The following is a 24,629-nucleotide window of genomic DNA, read 5'->3' on the forward strand; positions in this document are numbered from 1 at the left end:
ATTCAGGCCGTGTTCTAACCTACTTCCCTCTTTTTCAGTCTCCAGTTGTGTTTAGTGACATTTTGAAAGAGACCTAGTTGCTCTAGCCCAGAATTGGAGGCCAAAGCTGAAGTACTTACCATCTCTAGGGCTGGTATCTTGCTTAGTCTTCTGTGAAGAAGACACATTCTCCTAGAATTCAACAAAAAATGACCCGAGCATTTTGGCAGCTCAGAAACAAGGGATGTCACAGCAGACAGGGTGAGTAAGCCTTGCAGTCTTTCCCTGTGGACCAGGCTTGTTCCAGTCAGGTCCTCGTGGCAGAACTGGCTGACTTGGCATTTCTAACATTTCTAGCAGAACTCTGCAGTGTATGTCCATGCAACTCTTCCCATTCTAAACAACGAGTCCTATACTCATTCAGCTGAAAACTCCTCCAATCATGGCAGCAGATGTAGAGGAAGATGCAACTTGTGAATGCCCTTTTTACCTGATCCCCCTTCAGCAGGGACTGAGGGTGATGGAGCTGTTTGTGCTCGACACAGAGTTTCCACCGACTCGCGCACCTTTTGGTTTGACGTTAATGTCACTTCAGTGTCAGGGGTTAGAGAGCGGAAGCCAACAGGAAGGACTGATAAAGCGGAAACTCTTTCACCAAGCTGGAAGAAACACACCATCAGCTGGCTGGAAAACTGAGGAAACTATTCTGAAAGGTTACATCTGAAAACATCCTTTTGTTAAGGGATCCTTCCTCTATATACTGGGAGTCTGCTTCCTGAGAAGAGCTTCTGACCTCAGCACGCCATATGAGTTCTCCCACACTGTCCTCCAGTGCTGGTCTTCTCAGGGAAGTTAGTGCTGTGGTGGAGGAAGAGGGATTTGGGTCTGGGCCACTCTTGTGCCATGTTGGTTCTGTTGCTGTGGTCATGCTGTGTCTCAGTCCTCCAGTTTTGTCACAGTGATGGATTGCAGCTCCCTCTGTGACTTTCTCCTGTCCTGTTTATCTCTGAGAGATAAAAATTCACTGTTTTTTCCTTATCAGTGAATACTCACCAAGCAGCATAGCCCTTGGCTGGAAGAGACAAAGGACCGTCTACAGCAAGGGATGGAGAAACACTTGCATTAAGGAAATTCTTAAGAAGGAAGAAAAGAGGGAGGAAAGTTAGGTTGTTTTTTTCCTTCCTTTTTTTTCTGAAGAAAGGTTCCTGCTCTATCCCACGCTTTTTTTCTCCTTTGCCATCAGCTCTTGTTCCCCTTTGAGAATGGGATGGAGGAAGCAGCTATGCTAATCTTGCTGCTGTCTTCCCCTGAATCATATATCTTGCGCAGACTGTGGTTTAGACTTTTGATTTGGAACAGTGGGAGCCGGGGTTCATGCAGCAGTGACTGTGGCTTGTGCTGTGACTCCCTATCAGCTTCCACAGTTGACAGAGCATCACGTTTCCTTAGGATGGTGCTACTGTTTGGGGCTCCCTGTTCAGTTGTATCATCCAGCTGTCAACACCAGGGCAGGAGAAATGTACTGCAGTGCACAGAGTAACAGCTAGGTCTGAGCTGCTGCTTCTCCACCTTCTCTCCGTGTTCTTGTGGAAGCTGTATGTCGAAGTGACGCAAACTTTCCATGCTTGGATGGTTTGGCCAAATACGGGGTACAGCATCTCTTCCTGATCAGATTAGATGAGAGACAACTGATTTTTTTTTTTTTAGGGCTAAAGCTCTGCATAAAAGAAGCTGTAACTTTTTCTTTGAAATACTGTATTAATACACCAGGAATTAGAGCAGAAAAACAAAAGTATTCTTCGTTGTGTTTGTCTTTACTCTAGAGGCATCGGTACCCTCTTTGGATTTGCCTGTGAACTTCAACTTTCTGTCACCTTCCCTATTTGCTTCTCCTTTGTTAGAGAAGGTTTGGAGAGCTCACAGCTAAATCTCTCCAAATATTTCTCTTCCCTTCTGCCTGTCAAACATACCACTCGCTAGTTAAATCTTAGCAGTGTTGAGGCAACTTTGCTCCAGGAGTTGCCCAGCAGCTGCATTTGTGGGGGTGAGGCACATGCACTGCTGCATGGCTCTGGACTTGCAGCTTACTGTGCTGAAAGTCTCAGCTTTGTTTTTCAGGATGGTGTCACTTTCCTCTGTAACAATATCCTTTCATCTCCTGGTTCACATGCTCCACTGCATTCTGGGATGGCCCAATACAAAGAGTGCCTTATTATGTTTGTGTATGTGTGATTCTGTTTTTTCCACATCGTTGACCTAGTGCCTTCCATGTCCTTGGTTATGCAACGGCTGCAGGCTGGTTAACACTGTCCTGGCCAGCACCACTACTGTATGTCCTTCCTCCACACAGGGCTGGCTTCCTGAAGGCCTCCGAGTGTCCACCTGGCTTGGGATTAGGACTGTGACCCTGCCCATCCTCAAGAGTAGGGGGTCTTCACAGCCACGATCATTTCTGCCCTTGCTCACAGATATGCTCTCTTCCTTTGGTCTGTGTCACACCACGTATCCCTTTATTGAGTAACTTTTTTTCTCTCCCCTTCCCCTCCATTGTTTTCTTGGCCACAGCTGGGCTTTGCTGATCTAAATCTGGCAGAATTTGCAGGCTCTGGATCCACTGTCCGTTGCTGCTTGCTGGAAGGATATGATACCAAGAACACCCGACAGGACAACTCCATCCTAAAGGTACAGCAGCTAGTATTGCCACAGTGGAAATCCTGCTGTTGAATTCGGAAAGATCACAGCCAGGGTGCAGTTCCAGGCCTGAGAGAAGGTCCTGTTATGTACAGAGTCGAGATTTACTTCTGTGCTGCTAATCTGACTTGGAAAGCTTCCCATCATCAGAGTTGCCCTTTGATATCTTGGCATTCATTTAGCCAAGCGATGACCCTTGATAGCATTCTTTGTCATCAAAGAAACCGTGAACAGGAGGAGGGGAAAAAAGTTCTAAGTGCACGGTCAGGGTGGCCGGGCTGGTGTCCTGCTGAACCACTGCAACTTGGAGTTACTGATGCCAGTGATTTGGGGCAGGGAGGGAAATGCCTTGCTAAATCCCCGAAGCTGATTTCCTTTGGAAAAGAACTAGGTCTTGCTAATCTTTACACCTAGCTCTTGGCCTCCTGGAAGTGAAGAGCTCACTGCAGCATGGCTAATGATGTGCCTTGTCCCCCTCTCCAGGTCACGATTGGAATGTCCCTGCTCTCGGGGGACCCCTGCTTCAAAACGTGAGTTTCTGGGTGCTCACCCCATTCTGGGCAAACCAAGACACCTGGTTTATCTGCAGTTCTCTGCTGGAGACTAAAATTGTTGGGGAGGGGTAAAAGATGCCCCTGATATTGAGAAGTACAGGGGAAAGCTTGAAACTGGTGGTCTGGGCTGTTGAATCAGCCAGGATAAGCATAGCCAGCCTGTGCTGTTAATGGGTTTGTTCTCTGCTCTGGTTTTCCCAGCTTGGTTATTGGTTGGTCACAGTATTTTCTCTGCTAATGTCAGTTAGGTTTTGGAAACCAATGGATGTTAATGACAAACTTCATGTTTTGCACGAAGGACAGAATTTCTCATAGCTCTGGGGTTAGTGTCACTGACCTCCAAGAAGGGAAAGGTCAATGAAGAAAACAGTCATGGAAATGGACACACTTCAGCGCATATCATGCAGGATAAAGATCTTGAATTGAAACAGCAACAAAAATACTGCAAGGCTGAAACATTTTAATTCTCCTTTTCTTCTACAGGGACCCAGGTTCCCAATTTGTATTAATCAGCAGAGAAATGGCAGTCATGTACTTTTTTTTAATGCATTGTGATAGGAAAGAATAAGTACAGTTAAGCTATGAAGCAGTTTTGTTGCTTAAAGAATTGTTGGGGGATCAATTAACAAATATACAAATAAACAAACCTCTACCTTCATACTGCAGTATAGCGTTGCAAGACTCTGCAGTCCAAGCCAGCCTGCCGTAGTGTGCTGTAAGGTGTGACTGTATGCAGCAGGACTGCCAGGTGCTGACTGAAATATTTTGTGTTGACTACCAACAGTATGAGAGAAAAAACCTTTACCTTGAGGCCATGTCTCGTAGCAGGTGGTATTCTCGGCTAAAAGGTCTAATTTTAGGAGCTAGCTTGAAGTGTATACATTAGCTTGCATTCTTGTTATAAAATGCTGCATAATTTTTGGTAGGTTTATTTTGTGAATGGCTTTTCATAGCGCTGCAGCATTTTCTGAGACTAAAACACTAAATGAAGTGTCATCTGATTCTGAAAATTTCTGCTTCAGAAGGAAGTGTAATAAAGAAGTTTTGGATATCTTAAGCCATAGCTTTGTAACAGTAGCAGATGTTTTAAATCTGGGGTACTAGGATGTCTGGCAATAATACTTCTGACAAAAATACCTGTTGCTCCTTCACTGTGGAAGCAAGTCCCATTGTTGGAGTGCATGAAAATGATAGAGAATTGGATATAAATACCTATTTCATATAAGTAGGGTCAGTCTGAAAGTCAAACCTCCTAATTTTCTTAAAGGATTTTTGCAGTCATTCCCATTTTTTCCTTATATGTTGACGATGTGTAAATGTCTAAAAATGGAAGCTTTGCATGTCCTTGATCAGTAGAGCTTTTGAGAAGTGGCGCTCATTAGAGGATTAGGCAGGAATTAAACTGTGCTGGGAAATCACTTCCAAGCACTGACTTTCTGCAGCACTCGGATGAACCTTCTCCTCCTGGGTGTCGTAGAGGGGGGCAGAGCAGGCTGAGCAGCCTGAGCTGACAGACCATGAGCTGCTCCAACAGCTGCTGCAGGAACAGTTTGCTTGATTAAGGCTATAAAGGCTTTATTAACCTGCAAAGCAAAGTCCCCAAAGTACCCGGGTGCATGTAAATCACTGATAACATGATTAGGGAGGTTTTTTTCCTGGTGGAGGCATGCTGTGGGTTTCCTGAAATCTGTATAGCTGTTTGGCTGCCCATATAAAATATTCTCAGTGCTTTATTCTTTCTCCCAAAACACTGCCAAGGTCCTCTCATGTAGCATCTTCCCTCAGAGCTCCAAGTGAGACAAATAAAAGTTTTTCTTTCTCACTCCTCACTTAAAAAGTATAATATGATCCATTAGTTCCAGTTCAGACTTCAGACTACAGGGAGGTTAGGGCTCCAACAGGAATATTCACTTTGCCACGCTGCACATGCTGTGGCTTCCACCCAAAAACAGTTCTGGAGGAAGGGAGGGGGCTCCAGGCACTCGCAGCTCTGCCCCGCAGTCAGCATTTACAAAGGGATGTTGGGAGCACGCAGAGTAACCAGAAAAATAATTTTGACAGCTGGAAAAACACTTTACTCTCACTGAAAAGGAGTTTAATCGTCAGTTAAAAAATGGAAAGGTTGTTTGATCGTTGTAAAAGTACTCTCATAGGGGGATGGGGCTGCTGGGATAAAAGGTTTCCTTTTGACCTGAGTCAAAAAGGTGTAACAAAAGGGTGCTGGAATCGAGAGCTGGATGACAGCAAACTGGTTCCTGTTTGTGAAGTTAACTGGCCACTGGACACACATTGGGGGAAAGGGCAGCGCTGGATGTTCTTCTGGAGGATAGTGCAGGCTCTGAGCCTGTTGTCCTGTATAACTGATTGAATGGTCCCTTTTTGCCTTAATTTACCTCTGACACTTGGTTTTACTTGTAATGCAGTCCAGCTGCAGTATGAGGTAGGGAAGACTGAAGCCTTGCGTGTAGGAAAACAAAATCCAGTGTCACGCTGTGCCGTTAGTCACAGAGGGCTGCCGGCTTCCCCCCACCATGAAGGGTAGGGGCGGGCGGGGGAACCCTCTTGACAGAGCCGAGTGGGAATTGCCGGTGCGTTGGGGCGATTCCCGGCCCCTGCCTGGCAGTTTGTAACCTTCTTTGCTTCTGGTTACAGGCCTCCTTCCACCGCCAAATCCATCACCATACCAGGACAGGACTCTACCCTGCAGCTGACTTGTAAGGGCGAGGGAACCACAAGCAGCAGCAGCAGCAGTTCAGCCACGATTGGCTCCCTGCGTCAGACCAAGCCAAGAACTGCCATTCTCAGCTCGGGTATGAATGCCCATCCCGGAGCCATCAATGCTTGGCTCTGCCTGGACACTCTTTTGTTTTTCCCAGCAGTTGCAAGCACAGAAACTCTTCAATTTTTCATGTTCTCTCACACCCATCCTCACCCCTCTGCTCATTAAGAAAACTGAGAAAAACAAAACCATCTATTAAGTGCAGCTCAGGAGAGGAAGGATGAATCTTTGCCATATACATATTTCTGTTAGTTAGTGGAGATAAAGCAATTTGTTCTTTTTGCTGGGGATTTAATAATTCATGCATTGCACTCATCTCTGCTTTCCATTGTGTTCAATGACACTTAACATTGTTCTCTACTCAGCTGTTCTGTTGCTCAGACTGATCTTCTAGAAAAGTTCCTCTGAAGGTTTTAGAGGTTGGTTTGAGGTCTAATGGCCTTGTTCCAGCTGCTGATGCAGGGTTCTTTGGCTTCTGTATGAGCCCGTTTTCAAGGGCACTGCATTTTCCCATAGCTTTTTTTCCTTCCCAGCACATTCCAAATATGCAGGCAGATACACTGCACCAAAGTAGCACACTAGTCTCATCACCTCAGTGAATTATCACGCCGTGCAAGTGCTCTTCTTAAAAAGCTGGCTAACATGATACACTTGTGCACTTTTGGATAAGCTTCCTGCAAAAGAGACAAGCAGGGGCGATGGCGAAGGAGCAGAGGTTGTGCTGAGGTTTCTGTGTCAGATTCAGATGTGATTGTAATGGCATGGGCTTTCTCACAAGTAATAGAAGGGGAAAGGTAGTAATGAGAGAAGCACACAAGCAGAGGTTGTAATGCTTTACTGCCAGTGGCCATTTGATGCTTTCTTGGTCTTAGCTTAATGGTTTTAACTGTGGATAGCTTCAGAAACTGCCTGTCCTAGATCCTTCGAGCCCCTGGAGATGCTTGTAAATTCAGGTGCTGGATGCTAGAATTAGTGATAAATTTGACAGAGAAGCTCTTTGTTGTCTTCCCTACTCCCCAGCTGCTTCTAAGCTCTGTGCTAACCTGTACAGCAGGGCTCTGCCAACAGACATGCCCTTTCCTTGATCTAGTGTCCCAAGATCAGCCTCCAGTCCAAGGTGATCAGCGGGCAGTGTGCTGGCTTGGTTACAGTGCAAGTGGAGTGACCTGTTGTCCCTTGGCAGGTGTCCCAGAAGAACCGGATCAGAACCTGTCCAGCCCGGAGGAAGTCTTCCACTCGGGGCACTCGCGGAACTCCAGCTACGCCAGCCAACAGTCCAAGATCTCCGGTAACCATCGATCGCATGGCTCTGCCAGCACTGGCCCCATCTATTTTCTTTCCTGCAACAAGCTCTTGTGAGAGTGATTTGCAACCATCTCTCTTGCCCTGCTCTGTAGTATCAGTCTCCTGTTTAGTCTCTGCAGATGAGCTCATAGATGCTTGTCTAAACCTCTGATACGGGAGCAGAAAGACTGATCTGAAGCTGCCCTGCCTGTTAACTGTGGTGCCGGGAAAGGGAGAAGATCTGGTTTGTAATCGCTTTGTGTTTGCAGGTTACAGCACGGAGCACTCCCGTTCCTCTAGTATGTCTGACTTGACCCATCGCCGAAATACCTCCACCAGCAGCAGTGCGTCCGGAGGGCTGAGCATGACGGTGGAGTGTCCTGAGGGAGAGCGGGACCACAAACTAGAGAAGCCACCTCGCCCCCCCAGACCAGCCCTTCTGCTGGATAGACCCTCCCGGTGAGTAACTGGAGCAAAGCCCCCTCTCCTAGAAGGCAAGACAGAATCTACTCCTTTGTCTTCATGCAGCAGTAGATTGAATTGTAGCCACTGAGGAGGAGGCTGCTGCCAAGAGAAGCAGGACAGTATATGGAAGTCTGTGTCTTGAAAAGCTGAGTAAGTTTTCCCTTTATTTTCTCTCCCCAGGAGGAAAAAGGATTCAGTGGAGAGTCACCCAACCCGAGTGGATGACACCAGGATCGATGCTGATGATATAGTGGAGAAAATAATGCAGAGTCAGGACTTCACAGATGTCAGCAATACTGAAGGTGAGAGGAGGATTCTCAAAGGGGAGGTCTTGGCTGTTCCTTTAGCAAGGCTGCCAAGCTTTTACAGTCAGATATGATCTGCCGTGGACTCCCACCCCCTTTTGACAGCAATTTGCTGTCAGTGCTTTCTAGGTGTTTCTATGGTAGATAAACAAACTGTGTGGATTTGAGAGCTGCACATCCATTAGCAAATAGCGCTTGCTGCTGCTCTACACGCTACAGCAGAGGTTGAATAGTAGCTCAAACATAGAGGTGAGGGGAAAAGTACTGATTCTTCAGTGCAGTGGAAATCAGTTACATCAGCTCTCTGTACTGGGTCAGCCCAAGGGTATTTATTAAAGTGGGAGAGCACAACTGGAGGGGAAAGAGCATGTCTCTGCAAAAAGATGGAAAGATGGGTCACAGTGTGCTGGTCATTAGGTCTGAGAGCTGAAGAAGGGGTTTTCTCCATTGCAGCCACGGCATCTGTTAAGAGAAAACTGATAATATCACTGCATTTGTTTTAATTTTCCAGTGTAGCCTAGAAATCAATCTTTTTCATCTAGTTGAGGTTTTTTGTCTAGCTTGTTATTCATGCTTCTGCAGTTTACTGTTACTCACCTTAGATCATTGCACATGGCAACACTCTTACCATATGGGGATTTACACCTCACTCAGCACGGGTTAAACTAGACTGAACGTAGCCACCTCTCACCAGCAGAACAGGCTGTTTCTCCTCCAGTGAGCCTACAAAAGCAGCATGAGGCCCCATGTATCATCTGTTCAGATGTGTTTAAGCTGACCAAGAACTTGCACCAATGGAATTGTATTAAGCAGCTGAAGGAGTATCACTGAATTAATTTCTCTGCATTTACTCTTCCAGAGCTTAATGCTGTGGTTGATTTGTACATGAAGCTCCCTTTCAGAGCAAGAAGAGGAGTTCCCAGGAGCTCTATTACTGTGGGAACACCAGAAAGCGTGCACATGCATTCACAGAAACACACTTTGTACCTTGCTGACGGTTGTGTAATGTGTCTGGGAGGGGAGCACCTGGCAGCCGTTGGTAGCTCTGGATTTTGATGTCTTCCTTTTCCATCTGCAGACAGTAACCTGAGGTTGTTTGTGAGCAGAGACGGAACAACTACTTTGAGTGGTATTCAGCTGGGAAACAGGTAGGCTTCCTGAAAGGCTGGCAGACAGAGGTGCTCCAGAGAGATTAGTTAGCTCTTTGCACCCAGGAAACTTTCACTTTTTACTACAGGAGAGATTTTTAAACATAGCGTGCTACATGGTAGCTTTGTTCCCACATTAACACCCCTGGGATTCCTTTGGTGACAGGCTACAGCTGCACTGGTGTATGAATGCAGCTCTCAGCAGGAGCTCAGAGGGATAATGTGATCCTAGTTGTTAGATCCAAGAACAGAAGTAAAGAGTAAAAGGACAAAATGGTAGAGGTTGGTTCCCGTTTGCTCCTGTGCTCGACGGAAGGCGGGGAGCTTTGCCTCCTGCTGGCCTGCAGCAAAACTGCAGCAGCCTGGTTTATTGTCCCTTTTCCTGCCTTCTCCATCATCACCGAGGGCTTGTTCTCTCGTGAAAGACCTCTGAACAAATAAAACTTTTTCTTGCCACAATAGCTCTTAGTACAGTGTCTTGGCTAGTTGTCTTTGAGCCTTTATAGCACCTTTTGAGCTTAACAAAAAAGCAATAATGGTAATGCAAAGATGTGTCAAGTCAGTGACAAAATTGGGAGCATAGCAAAGACAGGAACACTGGCTCTTTGCGCAGGATACTCCCCCCTTTCCTCTGTCCCTTAGAAGGATTCATGTGTTACACCCAGCTCTTTCAAGTGCTCTAGTGTTCGCTTGCCACGTAGCTGTCTGTTTTGTGTTATGAGGGTTGACTTCTCGCCAGACTGACTCGTTATTTTCAGTATTTTGTGCGGGGTTAGAGGGCGATGTTTGTGAGCAGAGAACTCGGGATAAGAACTTGCTCTAAGTGACTGAGAAAAATAACCTGGCTTTCTCATCTTCTTCCCCTCTACCTCCCCAGGGTCTCATCTGGAGTTTACGAACCAGTGGTGATTGAAACCCACTAAATGTGAAGAACAGGGTAGAGCTGCTGGAAACAGGTCCCCTACCCAGTCCGCTGCCACATGGATGCCAACCTTTACCTCTCTTCATGCAGCATTCCAGAAGGGATTTCTCCACGCCCCTCCCTGTACGTTTGCACTGCAGAACTACTCCGAGACCACTCCAGATCATGCACTTTCCCTGCGTTGCCATTGCCCTTCTCCGCTTCCCAGTTCTTCCAGTGCCTGCCTTCCCCCTGTTTCTGATCAGACACGAGGTGTCTGTTGGGCTTATCCTTAGTCCTAGAGGATGTTGCTCATCTGCATCCCTCACTCCACCCATTCACTTGCAACAGGGGACTTCTCAGCTTCTGTCTCCCCAAAACATTGGGTTATACCACTGTGAACTCTTCAAACCACTGGGGGAGGGGGAAACCATTCTAACCAAACCAAGAGCTGCTTGTTGGTGACACGGTGAAATGGCCACTTGCAGGATGCTTTATTCCATTGACTCTGCAAGGGAACATCCCCTTCTAAGGCAACGGTTTTACTGAACAAGGTATGCTATGGTGTGCACTTCACCTTCCTACCCTCAAATCCCCAAACATCCTCTTCTCGTATGAAATATCTCCCAAAAGTGCATTTCAGAAAACTACCGCAATCCAGATGGGAGTTGATAAATGGTTAAATGCTAGTGCTTGTTATACCACTAACTGCATTATGCCCTTCCACTGCTGGGCATGGAAGGACAGTGTTCATCTATTAGCATTAGCAGGAGCACTTTAGAGGTTCCAGATTTTACCTGGAGGAGGCTTTTACTTGCTGTTCCAGGAGCGTAATCCCTGTTTGCTGGACTGATTCAGCAAATAGTCACTGTTGGAGCTTGGAATACAGAGCCTCTTTTTTTTTTTTTTTTTTTTTTTTTTTGGCTCAGGAAGGGAACTGCCCTTCTTGGACTGTGAAAAGAATCTGGTTATCTGATAGCCCTCCCCTGGGCCAGAGCAGGATGCAGTTGACTGCAGTGGTCTCTCCGTTGTGGTGGTGGTGAACAATTGCCTCACTTGGCCTGGGCCAGTAAGGGAATTGGTGTTGGTTGGCCTTTCTTGCCCTGTCAGCAGGGATCTGTGTCTGAGCTAGTTCCTTTTGGGGCTGGGGAGAAGCCACTGTCTCTGCCTTCGAAGGTAGAATGGGTGTTTGCTGCTGGATTAGCCACAGCAGCCGTTCTTACCTGCTCCGTGGTGAGTGAACCCTTCTGACAAGGCTTCAAACTGTTTCCTGGTTGATCTTTCAATTGCTCTTCTTTGGGTTTGGTTTCTGCAGTTGTTTGACACTTTAGCTGCCTCTCTTCCTTGCAGTGTGTGGCAGAGATGTCAGTCCCTTTCAGCTCCCACTTATAGATTCTCCTGGCAGCTGAACTGCAGACGAGGATCTATGCAGACTCCAGCCGTGGGCTGTCAGCAGGCTGTGCTTGCAGCCCTTCCTGTACAGAGACTCTCAGCCGATAAGCTATTTCTGTGTAGTGCCCTTTCCTCTTTCGCCGGTGTACTGCAGTAGCACTCAGCGCCCGTGCACTTGGAGCAATGGCACGCTCCCGGGCATGGCTGGGAACGTGTCCTCCTCTGACACACACGTGTGCGCACACACACGGGCACACACTTGTCCCATTCAGCAAGGAAAGTCTTGTAACTGATCACGTTGTTGTTCAAATTCTTAGTTATGGTAAAGCCTTTTTTCAAAGGAGAAAGAGGAAGAGAAAAAAAAAAACAGGATTAATTGTGGTCTCCGTGGCCAGAATGCATGCAGATGAGCTACTGGAAAAGGGAATTTGGCAGAATGAGAAACAAGGAATGAAAGGGCCTTGATTTATATTTTTTTTTTTGCCCTGCTAGCTAAGGATGACTGCATGGGGAGGGTGCTAGGCAGTGTGGCAAAGCTATACAGCTGCTTACACTGATTTGATGGTTTCTCTCTTCAAGTCAAGAGGTTTCTTTCTGTATTTGGACAGACCACATATAGGATATGGATTTTTTTCACCCTTTCCCTTCAAAGGGAATTAAACTTGGATTAGGGTAAGAAGGGGGTACCAACAACACCTTGGTTTAGTTTAATGTAGGGAAGAAGTATTGGGTCTTTTGAGTCTGTCTAGAACAAAAGCTCTTTCACACTTGCTGGTGTTTTTTAATGGTGATCTCTTCTTCATTCAGTCTGGGCAGGTTTGGCACTCGCTAGCAGGCTGGTGAGCATCCTGCCTTGTTCCTGGGATGCTGTGTGTCTGCGGGAAGGGGAGAACTGCTTGCTTTTCTCTCTCCCTGGGGCTCTGCCAGAAAGCCAGGCCTGGCCTGACCCTCTGTTCGGGTCAGGATGAGGGCAGAAGGAGGCTCAGACAGCGATGGGTCATCCTGCCCTGTCTGCAGCCGGCCATGTGGAGCTGAGGGTCAGGCTGCTCCCCAGGACAGGGCACCTGCTGCTCCCCAGGGGCCTGCGAAGCCCCTCAGGAAATTGGGTCCAACCAGGACTTGAAAGGAGCAAACATAAGCCAGGAAAGAGGCCAAACTTCTGCTGCTTTGCTTCTGTTCCCATGAAAAACAATGACAGTCACTGTCAGAGCAGTTGGGAACCCAGAGCTTTCTTCTGGGCTCCCATTGGCAAGAGTCGGCTGCTCCGAGGCGCTGGCAGCTTGGCATGTCACGAAATCCCCAGTGGGACAGAGGGAGGAATCTCTTCCCAGCAAAGCAAGAGGAGAAGCTTTTCAGAAAGCTGGTCTCATCTTCCCAGGCTGGCAGAGGCGTAACCTGCTCCATTGCATAGCTGTGGCCAACCTGGGCATGTCTTTGGCTTCTCCTCCAGCAGCTTGGCACATCACTGCTTGTGTTTTTGATAACTGTGTCTCATAGGGTATCTCTTCCTTGTCTCCACATTATTATGGACTCCACAGATCCTGGTCTCTATGTAGCTTTTTCGCTCTCCTACCCCTTGTTTTGAAAAAGAAAGCAGCCCTAGTCATTCAGCCTGGTGCAGCACAGCCAGGGCTGGAGCGCCCAGAGCAGACCCGGAGGGAGGAAGGAGCAGTCTGTTCCTATTTCTAGAGCCCACACAGAGCTCCCGCTGCGTGTCCGTCGTGAGCGATGCCCGGCGGTCCCTGGCCGGCGGTGGGCGTACGAGGCGGTGGCGATGGCAGTGGGGTCGCTCGTCCTGCAGACTCACTGCCGTCTCTTGGGAAGCTGCGTCTCACGAGCACTTTTTTCCTTGTGGCATCGCTGCCGTCTGTTCCTTTTGGACTTTGAACGTTTAAGAAGTGAATCAGTTTCCAGACCCAAACCGCTGGCTAGTTTCCTTTGGGTTTTCTTTTTTTGTCGTGAAGTTTATTGAATTTTTTTTTTTTATAAACCCAGCAGGCTGGTGTTTTTTTGACTGCATTATTGTTTCATTGATATTTTATTCCTGGGGGGCTGAGGGGGGGACGTTCTTCCCCACATTGTTCCCCTTCTCAGGGGATTCAGAGGTGGCTTAAACAAGTAAAAGGACCTTATTGGCAAGACTCTGCATCCCCTTGGGTCTCTGATGCTGGCAAGCAGGGCTGCTCACGCCTGGCTGACCCTGGAGAGCAGAGCTGGCTCTCTGCTCCAGTCTCGTGGCCAGGAGAAACGTGTGGGCTCTGCTCTCCTAGTTTCTGGACCTTTAGTTGGCGGAAGCCCATTGCGAAGAGTTGGGAAATTCAATGTAACTTTTTTACTAACTTTTTCTTTTTTTAAAGCAGTATAAACTCAGTGAATGTCCAAAAGAATAGGCTTAGTTGTGACTTGGTGAAGGACGTGGGTTTCAATAGGAAATTGTGATTGGAAAAAGGGGGAGAAGGATGTTGCTCCTCCATCTTCTTTTGCATGGTTGGCACTTTAAATGGGGGCCTTCGTGCTGTCCTGACCCTCTGTGTGATGGGCAGCAGGCGTGTGATCTCTCCCCCCACCCTCTCATTGCCACATCACTTTGCCCCCTGCAGAAAGTTAATAAGCCCTTTTAAATGTTTGCTTCAGTTTTTAGAGGGTTCCGAACCAGGCCGAAACCTGAAGAATACATATTTCATTCTCATCTTAATAGGAGGGGTTGACTTTTTATTTATTTTGTCGTTGCTGTTTCTTTTTAAACTGGTGGCTGTGCAGCTGGACTCTGCACGAGCTGTTGTGAACCTCTGGGATAACCTCACTCCAGGTACGCTAGAGCACCTAGGTTAAACACCCCTCCTGGAGAGGGGCCCCCCTGCTCCCCTCTTCGCTGCCTTACCCGGGAGCTGCAAATTCACCCTCCGCCCCTCCTGTGCCGTCCCCTGCCACCCCACCTAGTCTCTAGCTGAATGATTCTTGCTCTGGTGACCTGAGCCCTGTGGACAAGGCTGGTCCCCAGGGGCAAGTTCCTACAAACACTGCCTGGTCGCAGGTGTTTGTTCTTGAAAAGCCACTTCCTCGCGGTGGTGGTGTGGGGGGGGGGTTGATGAGCGCAAAATTCCTCCCCCCCCGCCATTCCCCTCCCAAGAGCTGCCTCGTCCATCAGCCCACCCACGCTGTCCGAGCCTGATGCCCTCCACAACTCCGCGTTGCATCGCCCCTGCCCTGTTGGGAGGGAGTGGACGTGGAAACCTGGGAAATAAAAAAGGAATTTGGATGAAGCTGTGAGCGAGAGGTGTGGCTGAGCCTCGTAACTTGCCTCAAACACAAGGAATAACGGTAGAGCCCATATTTTTGTGGGGGGAGGGAGGGGAAGGGGAGATCATGTTTTATTTTCTTGAAAGTTAATTGAGCTTGGTGATCTTCAGATGAGGCGCGCACTTGATTTATATCAGATTCTATAGAGAGATCGCTGATATTTTTGGAAAGGGAATGGGTCTATGCAAACTTCCAAAATTGCTTGAAAGATAGTTTAACATTTTTTTACTTTGAAATCTAAAGATAAATCTAACTTTTTTCTTAAAGCAGAAGTGCGTTTAGAAAGAGAAGCTACTTCCACTGCTCTATTTTGATGATGATTCTTGGAAAGTTTGGGCTGGAGGGAATGACTATTTTTCACCATTTTTATCTTGCTCCTCTAGTTTTTTGTTTCTTTTTCTAACGGAATGCTGTGCCGTCTTTGATTCAACAGATCGTGTTTGTATTTTCTGTATCTGGTTCCTAACGTAGAGAAATAACAAATATATGAGGAAATCAATATAATGTCAAATGTTGTTATGGTTTGGGGGAAAAATAAAGGTTTTTGGTACTTCACATTGATTCTTCTTGGTTTGTTTCTTGTTTTAAATGTGTTTAAATATCTGCTAAGGAAGCAGAAGGGCGAGATGGGGCCTGCTGGCATGCAGGACCCTGGAATAGGATTTGGCTTTGCCTTTTAGGATTTCCTTGGTGGCTGGGAGTGGAGATCCCTGCCAGCCCTTCCCTGCAGCGGGGAGAAGGGCTGGACAGGGGACCTGGCAGCACCACACAGGTCCAGTGGAAGCAACACCCATCCAGGGCCAAGGGGAACTGGCACGAGTCACTGGCAATGTCTTGTGTTCCTGAACACCGCGTCCTGGCCCAGGCTGTGCTTGAACAGCCCTGTCCTGCCCCGCTGCAGAGCAGGGCTGGGCACCCCTGCCCGGGGCGGCCTGGCCTGGGGGAAGGTGCCATGGCCCCACGGGGCTTCAGGGAACACCTGCGGGCCCTCAGGGTTTGTGTCGGGGTAGCCCCCCCTCTTCCACCCCAGGCTGGCAATCCCATTAACCGAGATTTGAGCCGAACTCAGCGTCCAGATACTTGCTGCTGGTACGTGCAAAGGCCAGAGCAGACCAGGGACCCTGGGAGGAAGCGGCTTTGCCTTCCCCACCCTCCCAAAGCCTCGGCCACGCACATGGATCAGCTACACCTTGGAGTCCCATGTAGGGTCTTCCCCTTTCCCTTGGCTGCCTCCCCTTCCTCAGACGGTCCCTTGGCTGTTCAGTCTCTGCTTTTTCCTTTACTCCAGCTGCGGCATGTGCATGTGTGGAGCACTGTCTGGGGCGCAGGATGTGAGCGTCTGGGCTGTTGGAGCTGGTTTTGAGCTGGTTGGTTTCAAGATGAGTCATTTCCATCAGAACTCCCAGACAGAGGGTGGCAGATGAGATCAGAGCACCCTGCTGCTCAAGGAGACCGTCCTCTCGCGTCACCAGGCGCAGAAAGCAGAGCAGGGGGGATGCTTTAGCAAAGAGCTGGACCTTCCCTCCAGGACGAGCTTGCTTCCAGCTGTAAAAATGGATCTTAGGTGTTCCCATCCGTGCCCGGGCCTAGGCACCCAAGGGCTCTTTAACACAGATCTCTGAACAGCGCTGACGCAACGTGGAATTTCAGGGAATTTCATTTATTTCACAACCTGCCTCGCCTCTCCCCTGGGCAGCACCCCAGCTGTGGAAACCCCGGCTCGCCCTGCCCCGGGGGGGGGCTAACGTGGGGCCTGGGGCCTGCAGCGGCCGCCCGGCCCCTTCTCTGCGCCTGCCGGCCGCTTTCCCGGCTCTGGGCCCGGCCCGGAGCGGCGGCCGAGGCAGCGCGGCCCGGGACTGCACCTCCCGTCATGATCCGGGAGAGCCCCGCCGGCCCGCCCTTCCCACAATGCCGCGGGCCTCAAGATGCCTCCGCTGATTGGCCGTGTCCGGCCGGGGGGAGGGCGGGGCTGGCTCACAGCGCGCTGATTGGTGGCCGCTCCCGGAAGGGCGGGGCTGGCGGGGAGCGGGGGAGCCCGGGGCTGGCGGTCGCCATGGTGAGTGGGGTCAGCTGCGCCCCCGCCCCGGGACGCCGTGAGGGGGAGGGGGGCGGCCCCGGCCCCGGCCCCGGCCCCGGCCCCGGCCCCGGCCCCGGCCCCGGCCCGGCGGCCCGTGGGCTCCTCCGGAGGCGGCGACTCGCGGCGTGTCCCTGCTTGGCCCGTTAACGTGGGCGGCTTGAGCCGAATCGCGGCCGGGACCCAGCGCGGGGCCTCCTGGCTGCCCGCCCCGGGGGGACGCTGGGCCCCGGCCGCCTCCTGGGGCCTTTCCGGGGCAGCGCCGGTGCCGGCGGGGGTCGGTACTTGGGAGGACTGGGCCAGAGCTGTGGGAGCGCGAACTGGCGCGGCCGGGCGGGAGCTCCGGGAGCGCCCCCAGCCGCAGGACCGGGCCGTTCTCTCCGCTGCCCTCGCGGTGCGTTATTTCTGTTGCAGAGCCTCTCCCCTTCCCTGCGTGTTTCAGACCCGCAGCGGCGCGTTCATGTAACCTGGGGCTGAACTAACAGCAGGTTCCCATTCCTGTGCAGACCCTGCAGCGAGCAGATCCCGCTCTGACTCTCTCCCTTTGCAGGCCACAGCAACAGACCAGGTGGTTGGATTCGGCCTGGTTGCCTTCAGCCTCGTCCTCTTTGTTTACTACACCCTCTGGATCATCATACTGGTACGGGTCTCCTCTGGCCATTATAATCCCAGTCACTTCACACCCAGGTGTTTGCCTGGGCTTTGTTAGGTGCTGATGTGTCTGTGTGCCTGAAGGACTCTGCCTTGCCAGATCCCTGGTTAAAAATTTAAAGGCAGAGCTTCCTCTGCTGGCACAGCCCTTGCCTGTAATACCAAGCTCTGACCATGCCGCCTGCCCTGCTGCTCGAAGGCGTGCTGACACGGCCGGTGTAAGATCCGAGGCTTGCGAGAGCTGAAGCCTGACCCCTCTGGAGGTGTTGTCGTTGGTGTTCGTGTTTTCAGTCCTCCAGATTCCTGGTTCGGGTGGGGGATCATGGAGGAAAACATAAAAAGAGATGACTTGCCAAATCTGGGGCCTGGTAGGGAGGAGAAGAGTTAGGGAATGCAGATCTCTGGAGAAGGGATTGTGAGCCTGGTAGTTTGCCCATGTCTAGGGACGCATCAGGTGGGATCATTAGTCATTTTCTTCCTGGAAGGAAATGTCTCCTTGTGAGCTTTCCAGGTACGAGAGGCCTGGTGTAGCCCTGGGTTGATGTCTGAACTCCTGGCAGCTTCCCCTCTGACCTCTGAGAGTTTTGAATTCCCCTCTTGTGTATACTTACTCTGCTGCCCCGTACAGGAGTGCAGAGGTGTGCTCGCTGCTGTGTAGGAATCCTTACACTGCTCTCTAGTGTCCAAAGCTTTCCACTAGCCTCCGCAGAGGGGATCCTGGCGGGATCGCCATTGAGCAGAGCCGTTTTCAGCTGCTCCCTTCTGCGGGGCAGAGAGTCGGGGGATTTGCTGTACACCGCACCAAGCAGGCCAGCAGCCGTGCCCACCCTGAGACCCCGGGGCTGTGGGACCCCTGTGCCGGCTTCGTGTAGCTGCCCCTCGTTATCTGCTGCCCGCTGACACCTTCACTGCCCACCCACTGTCACGTCCCTGCAGCTGTGGGCTGAGCCACATGCGGGTCTGGGCACCCTTTTTTTTTTTTTAGCTGCTCCTCAGGCCTGATATTTCTGTCCTGCTTTTGAAACCATGAGGCTGCAGGTGTCAGGGACTTGCCCTGGTGTTGTCCCCACCTGCTGACACCCCGTTCTGTCTCCTGCAGCCCTTCATCGACAGCAACCATGGGATCCACCGGTACTTCTTGCCGAGGGAGTACGCCGTTATCATCCCTGTGGTCGCCGGGCTGCTGCTGGTCCTATTTATAGGTGAGTGTTGTTTCTGTGGTTCTAATTAGAAGCTTCTAAATTAGGAAGAGAGAACAGGGTTGCTAGGGGGTTAGCTAATGCGTGACGTCTGTGACACACTCTCTGTGGCTACTGCTGCACCTTCACCTGGCACAGGCTCTCAGGGCATGTGTTTGTGTGTAACTTTGGCTGTTTGAGGCTCTGGACAGCTTAATTGTTCCTTGATCACTCTGCTGAGGTTCTGTTTCTCCCTACAATGTGTTTTAAAAGGGCCCATAATTGGAAGTTTTCTGGCTGAATCTCTTCTCTCTCTCATGGTAGGTGTTTTTATAATGGTCGTGATGTGGAAGAGCAGGAAACCTGCCAAGAAATCCGACTGAAGGCCCAGCTGAGAGAGATGAGAAGGTGCCCACGCTGCGGCGGTGTGGCCAGGAAAAGACTTTACCTGCAGCACCGGGCGGACGCCTCCTCCAGAGCGCTCAGCGCCAAGCTGGCTGCGCTCTCCCACCTTCCTTCCTGCAGAGACGAAGCCTTCTGTAGTTTACAACTTAACTGACCAAAGGGAAGCAAAACTGACCTCCGGGGCTCATCAAGAGAGGGACCAGAGCCCCGGCTGCGAGGGACCTGCTCCCCAGCTGGGGCTGCCTGTGCCCGTGCTGGCTAGAGGAGCTGTCGGGGTCCAGCAACTGTAACCACCCGAGTGCGAGTCGAGCCCTGACCCCTGCCCACTGCTCAGCCTCTGGGTATTCCTCCCCTTCTGCTCTTGTGACCAGTAGTTTGTTCCTTATACATTTTTTTAAATGTTTACATATGGTTTGTGGGGGCATTTTTAATTGGATCCGAATTTCGGAGGACAGAAGTGAGACTTTGGGCTGGGAAAAGGCAGGCTGGCGTTCTCCATTTGCCTGCTGGAAGGGCTAGTCACGGTGCTGGTGGGCTCTTGTCTCTCTGAGGAGGGACCCCGGTGAGGCCGGGCGTGCAGAGGATGCAGGGACAGTGCCACTGCTGCCCTCTGTGTCCCCTCCTGCAGTCACCCGGCTGCGGGGGTGCCAAGGTGACAAGGAAGCTCCCCGCGTGCGGTTCCTGTGCCAGCTGCTGGCTGGGTTCCTGCCCCGGGCAAGGCTCTGGGTGCCATCTGGGCTGGGGCTGAGCAAGCAGGCATGGTGGCACCCTGTCCTTCCCCCTGTGGGGTTTCCTCTCCTGGCAGCTCCCCCAGACCACAAGCAGGATCACCCTCAATAAAGGTTCTGCAAGGTCTCGGTCCCTGTCCTCTGCCTGCGCCGAGGGTGTGCCGCGGGCCTGGCGGGGTGTCTCTGCTGGCAGTGCCCCACAGCGTGCTGGGGAAGGTGCTGCCAAGGGCCCTGTCCTGCCCGTGGGGACACAGGGAAGTGTCAGGGAGAACCTGGCTGGGGCTGGGCGTACCCTTGTGGTGGCCCTGCCATGTTCGGGGGCTGCTTTACCCCACCTGGGCTAGCTCCAGCAAAAGCCGGGCAAATTTGGGGCGCTCTGAGCCTTCCTGTGGGTACTGTGAACTTCCCCCACCAGACAGCAGCGTGTTCCCTCGTCTTCCATGCTGACGGGGAGGTGATGCTGGTGGCTCGGGGGGGCCCCCGGGTGCTGCGGGTCTTGGGCTGAACGTGGCCACAGTTTGACCCGCTGCGTGGCTGGAGCCGGCGGGTGGCCCAGAGGCCGGGGTCTGGCTGGGGGGTGTTCCCAGCTCTTGTGGGGGCTGCGGGCTGTCTGTCCATGAGCCCTCCATCCCCACATTTTCCCCTGCCCGTGTCTTGCTCCTGCTGCTTCTCCCAGTGAGGAATCCCTCGCTCCCCTTCCCAGCCCCTCGCCTCTGGATGTGGCTCAGCCCAGCCCGGGAAAGTGGGTTTGAGACAAAAGGGGGAAAAATTTGGTCACGGCTCTGAGCAACTCCAGGTGTGTCCCCCAGGCACTGCTTCCTGTGTCCCTGCCAGTGTCCCTGTTACCTCCTCCCCTGGTCGAAGCCTGCGGGGGGGACAGGATTGGGACCAGTTTCAATGTTACTTCTCATATTTCTTTGTGGGAGAAAATAAAGTCCAGTTCCCCTCCCTGGGCGGGCGGCAGCTCGCTCTGGAGACATTTCTCACCGGTGCTCTCTGCAGCGTGGCCGGGGCGTGAGGGGGTGCGGGTGAGGGGTGCCCCCCCCCCCCGGGGCTGTCGGATGGGGACCGGGGTACCGAGAGGCCCGCTGGTCCCACTCCCGAGCCGTTTTGGAGCATTTTGGGCCCTGGGCTGTTCTCACCCGTGGCCGGTTGGGAGCCAGCGGTGCCCGGAGGTGAGAAAGGGGGTTTGGGACACGGGGGTTGGCTGCGGGGACACCGACAACCCCCCCGCCCCCAGGCTGGAGGGAAGACAGGGATGTGGGAAAAGGGGTGCTAGGGTCGCTCCGGGGCACACGGGTGGGTGCTGGGCTCGGTAACCGGGCCGGCTGGTCCCGGGACACGGGGGATGGGGACCAGGGCCGGTCCCGGAGCTCAACCAGGGGCGGGCGGTGCTGGGCTGCGGGGGCGGTCCCGGTCCCGTTCGCGCCCGGCTCCGCCCCGCCGCGGCCCCGGCAGCCCCAGCCTGGTGCCGCCCGGCCGGGATGCGGGAACCGGCGGCGGCCCTGGGGGCCGGGGAGCGGCGGCGCCGCGGGGGCTCCCGGCGCGGTGAGTGTGGCCGGTACCGGGGGACGCCGCTCTGCGGGGGGGGGGGGGGGGGCTGCACGCGCGGGGCCCCGGGGCGGGACGGGGGCACGGGGGGGGCGGGGGTCCAGGGCATGGGGAGGTCCCAGAGTCGGGGGGGGTCCCGGCACGGGGCATGGGGGGTGGGGGATCCTGGGCACCGGGGTGCTGGGGACGGGGCGGGGTGTCCCCTGCGCCCCACTCACCGGTGCCACGGCTGAGCCCCCTCTGCGTGCAGGGTGCGACCCCCCCCCCCTCTGGGTGACCCCCAGACCCCGCCGGGCGACCCGCCAGCCCCCCAGGATGAAGACGCTGGTGAGTACCCGCTGGGACGGAGGGTGCGAGGCCCTGGGGGGGGCACGGAGACAGGGGGTGAGAGGCTGGGGGGACCCCTTCAGCATCGGGGGGGGCCACTGGCCCCGAAAGCGGTGCTGGGGGAGGACAGAGCCTGGCAGCGCGGAGCCCCGGCCCCGTGAGCTGCCTGCAGGAAGTGAGGGAGGCGCAGGCACCCAGCGCTCCCCGCTGCGGCTCCTCGCTGTGCCCCGGCCGACGCGCCCAGACACCCCCCGAACACCCTCCGAACACCCACCCAAACACCCTCCAAACACCCCCCGAACACCCACCCGAACACTCACCCAAACACCCTCCTCCGAGGGGCTGCTCGTGCCGTACGGCACCGCAGGGCCGCTGGCATCCGACGTGGGGCTGGTGCATGTGGCCAGGCCTGGAGAGACCTTCCCGCTGTGCTTCCAGGTGCGGCTGTTCCTCACGCTGGTGTGCGTGGCGGCGGTGACCGCGCTCTACCTGCTGCTGTGCTCCCACGCCTGCCTGCGGCCCTGCTGCTGGGCCCCGGGGGAGCGGAGCCCCAGGGCACCCACCATCCTCAGCTTCCCAGGGTACAGCCGCGTCCCCGACGGGAAGGTGCGTGGGGATGGGGCAGCGCTGGGGCTGGTGGGGCGGCTCAACCTCCCGTGCCTCAGTTTCCCCTTCCTTAGGGAAGGGCGGAGGGGGCTGCGGTGCGTCCAGCTGCTGCGGGAGGGAAGGGGGAGCCGATGGCTGACCGTGCGTCTCCCCACAGCCGCTGGAGCGGGCGCTGTGCCGCCGCTGCGCCGTCGTCTCCAGCTCGGGGCAGATGCTGGGCTCACGCCTGGGACGGGCCATCGACGGGCTGGAGTGCGTCCTGCGCATGAACCATGCCCCCACTGCGGGCTACGAGGAGGATGTGGGGGCACGGAGCACCGTCCGGGTGGTGTCACACACCAGCGTCCCGCTGCTGCTGAGGAACCAGCCCTACTTCTTCCAGCAGTCCCAGGAGACCCTCTACATCATCTGGGGGCCAACGAAGAAGATGAACCGGGAGAAGGTGGGCTCGACCTACCAGGCACTGCTGAAAGTGATGGAGATGTACCCCCGCCTGCAGATCTACACCCTGACCGAGGAGAAGATGACGTATTGCGATGACGTCTTCCAGAACGAGACGGGGAAGAACAGGTACCCCCAGCTCCCGAGGAGCCCCTGTGGGGTCCCCCCGCTGTAGCACCCACCCCCCTTTGTCAGGCACCCATAGCCCGGCTGGGACGGCAGCACCGTGCCACCCGCTCCAGCGCAGCCGCGGTGCTTTGCAGGATAAAATCTGGCTCCTTCCTGAGCACGGGCTGGTTCACCATGATCCTGGCCATGGAGCTGTGCGAGCAGATCTGCGTCTTCGGCATGGTCAGCGACAGCTACTGCAGGTGTGTGGGGGGCGGCGGGGGTGGGCATGGGGTGCTTCAGTGTCCCCCCATGTCCTGTGCTCACCCGGTCCCCTCCTGCCAGGGAGAAGAACCACTCGAGCGTGCCCTACCACTACTTCGAGAAGGGCCAGCTGGACGAGTGCAGGATGTACCTGATGCACGAGCGAGCCCGCCGCGCCGGGCACCGCTTCATCACCGAGAAAGCCATCTTCTCCCGCTGGGCCAAGAAGAGGAACATCATCTTCTCCCACCCATCCTGGGCAGGCGGGTAGGGTGCCAGCCGTGGGACGAGGCGGTGGGGACCCTGACAGCGGGGTGGCTCTCATCCTGCAATGACGTGGCTCCGCTCTGACAGTGCCACGGTTGAAAGCCTTTTGCCAAGCGCCGGAGCGGGGAGTCTCCATCTCCACAGCAGCAGGGCTGGTTCCCCAAGCCAGTGGGTGGGCTGGGACCCCCCATGTCAGTGCACTGGGAGCATGAGCTGGACCCACAGAGCCCCATCAGCTCCAAGCGCCTGCCCAGATGGACCCAGGGGCGACCACAAAGGTTTTCCGCCCGCTCTACTGGGATGAATATTTAATGCAGGATTAAACATTCACGTTGCTGGGCTCCAGCATGACACGGGGCGGGAGAGCTCGGCCCCGCCAGGGCCACGAGCCAGTGCCTCTCCCAGGGATGAAGCTTCAGCGCAGTCCCTGAGACCCAGCACTGGATGTGGGCCACAGGGAGCTGGGGCTGGGCCCCCCATCCTGCTGCTCCCACACAGGTCCCTGTGGCTCCGGCTGCCCCTGGGGCCCCCAGCCAGGAAGCCCGGGGGCCACGTGTGCCCCAGGGACTCTGAGTTGCCTTGTCACAAGTGCCCTTGGATTCAGACCAAAGCAAACATGGCCATTAAAAGCATTTTTAACTCAGTGGTGCCCCATGCTGTGCCCCTTGTGGCTGCGGGACGTGGGGACGTGGGATGGCAGCTGGTCGCAGGGCTGCTGGCATCCCGCTCCCCTGCCAGGCTATAAATAAGAGGGGGAGGTGACGAGGGGGTAGAGCTGAGCCTGGAGGAGGGTGCCAAAAGCTGAGATTATTTGAGAACCAGCAGCTGCGTCTCCACACAACAGGCACTGGCCCAGCGTGGATTTTGTGCTGGGTCCGGGATGATCCTTAGCCCCACAGGGCTCAGGGTTGCCGGCTGCCAGCTCCTGCGTCCCTGGAGAGATGGGGCACGCTACGGGCACGTGTGCGGCCCTGAGCCCGGCTGCAGGGAGCTGCCATCACAGATGCCATGTGTTTGGGTGGGTCTGGGGGTCCAGGGGCGAATAGGAGGGGCAGAGGGAGCCACGTTCGCTCCCGTTTCAGCTGACTGGGGTCAAGTGAGGAGTGAGTCAGGACGGCTTCCCTCGGGCGAGTGCAGACAGAAGAGCCCGTGGAGCTCTTTGTTGGGTGCTCCAGCTGCCACGACCCCATGCAGCAAAGGGCATCACTAGCCAAAAATCCTTCTGGACAGG

The 24,629-nt window shown here is 53.8% G+C and overlaps 3 protein-coding genes across 6 annotated transcripts in view; all 3 read left to right on the top strand.

Moving 5' to 3' along the window:
• EEIG1 (estrogen-induced osteoclastogenesis regulator 1) overlaps nt 1-15,359 on the top strand; it is a 38,422-nt gene extending 23,063 nt beyond the window's left edge. For all 3 annotated transcript variants that reach the window (XM_074845943.1, XM_074845944.1, XM_074845945.1), the window contains 8 exons: nt 2,545-2,661; nt 3,154-3,200; nt 5,877-6,034; nt 7,187-7,291; nt 7,557-7,746; nt 7,933-8,054; nt 9,136-9,205; nt 10,083-15,359. In XM_074845943.1, the coding sequence (XP_074702044.1) occupies nt 2,545-2,661; nt 3,154-3,200; nt 5,877-6,034; nt 7,187-7,291; nt 7,557-7,746; nt 7,933-8,054; nt 9,136-9,205; nt 10,083-10,128 (855 nt within the window). In that variant the 3' untranslated portion in view covers nt 10,129-15,359. The remainder of the gene's footprint in view (nt 1-2,544; nt 2,662-3,153; nt 3,201-5,876; nt 6,035-7,186; nt 7,292-7,556; nt 7,747-7,932; nt 8,055-9,135; nt 9,206-10,082) is intronic.
• Nucleotides 15,360-16,802: 1,443 nt separating this feature from the next.
• DPM2 (dolichyl-phosphate mannosyltransferase subunit 2, regulatory) lies at nt 16,803-19,511 on the top strand. The gene is made up of 4 exons (XM_074846540.1): nt 16,803-16,854; nt 17,423-17,512; nt 18,623-18,725; nt 19,026-19,511. Exons 1-4 carry the CDS (start codon nt 16,852-16,854, stop codon nt 19,082-19,084), a joined length of 255 nt encoding a protein of 84 aa, XP_074702641.1. The 5' UTR covers nt 16,803-16,851; the 3' UTR covers nt 19,085-19,511.
• Nucleotides 19,512-21,267: 1,756 nt separating this feature from the next.
• Nucleotides 21,268-24,041, top strand: ST6GALNAC4 (ST6 N-acetylgalactosaminide alpha-2,6-sialyltransferase 4). Of its 2 annotated transcripts, none has more exons than XM_074846020.1 (7): nt 21,268-21,382; nt 21,636-21,712; nt 22,151-22,318; nt 22,476-22,888; nt 23,023-23,130; nt 23,213-23,398; nt 23,486-24,041. In XM_074846020.1, exons 1-7 carry the CDS (start codon nt 21,319-21,321, stop codon nt 23,700-23,702), a joined length of 1,233 nt encoding a protein of 410 aa, XP_074702121.1. In that variant the 5' UTR covers nt 21,268-21,318; the 3' UTR covers nt 23,703-24,041. The 2 variants fall into 2 exon arrangements, with proteins under 2 accessions (XP_074702121.1, XP_074702122.1); XM_074846021.1 differs by having other exon boundaries at nt 21,333-21,382; nt 21,670-21,712.
• The last annotated feature ends 588 nt before the right edge of the window (nt 24,042-24,629 follow it).

Source organism: Strix aluco, chromosome 20 (assembly GCF_031877795.1).
Source record: "Strix aluco isolate bStrAlu1 chromosome 20, bStrAlu1.hap1, whole genome shotgun sequence".
Lineage (NCBI taxonomy): Eukaryota > Metazoa > Chordata > Aves > Strigiformes > Strigidae > Strix > Strix aluco.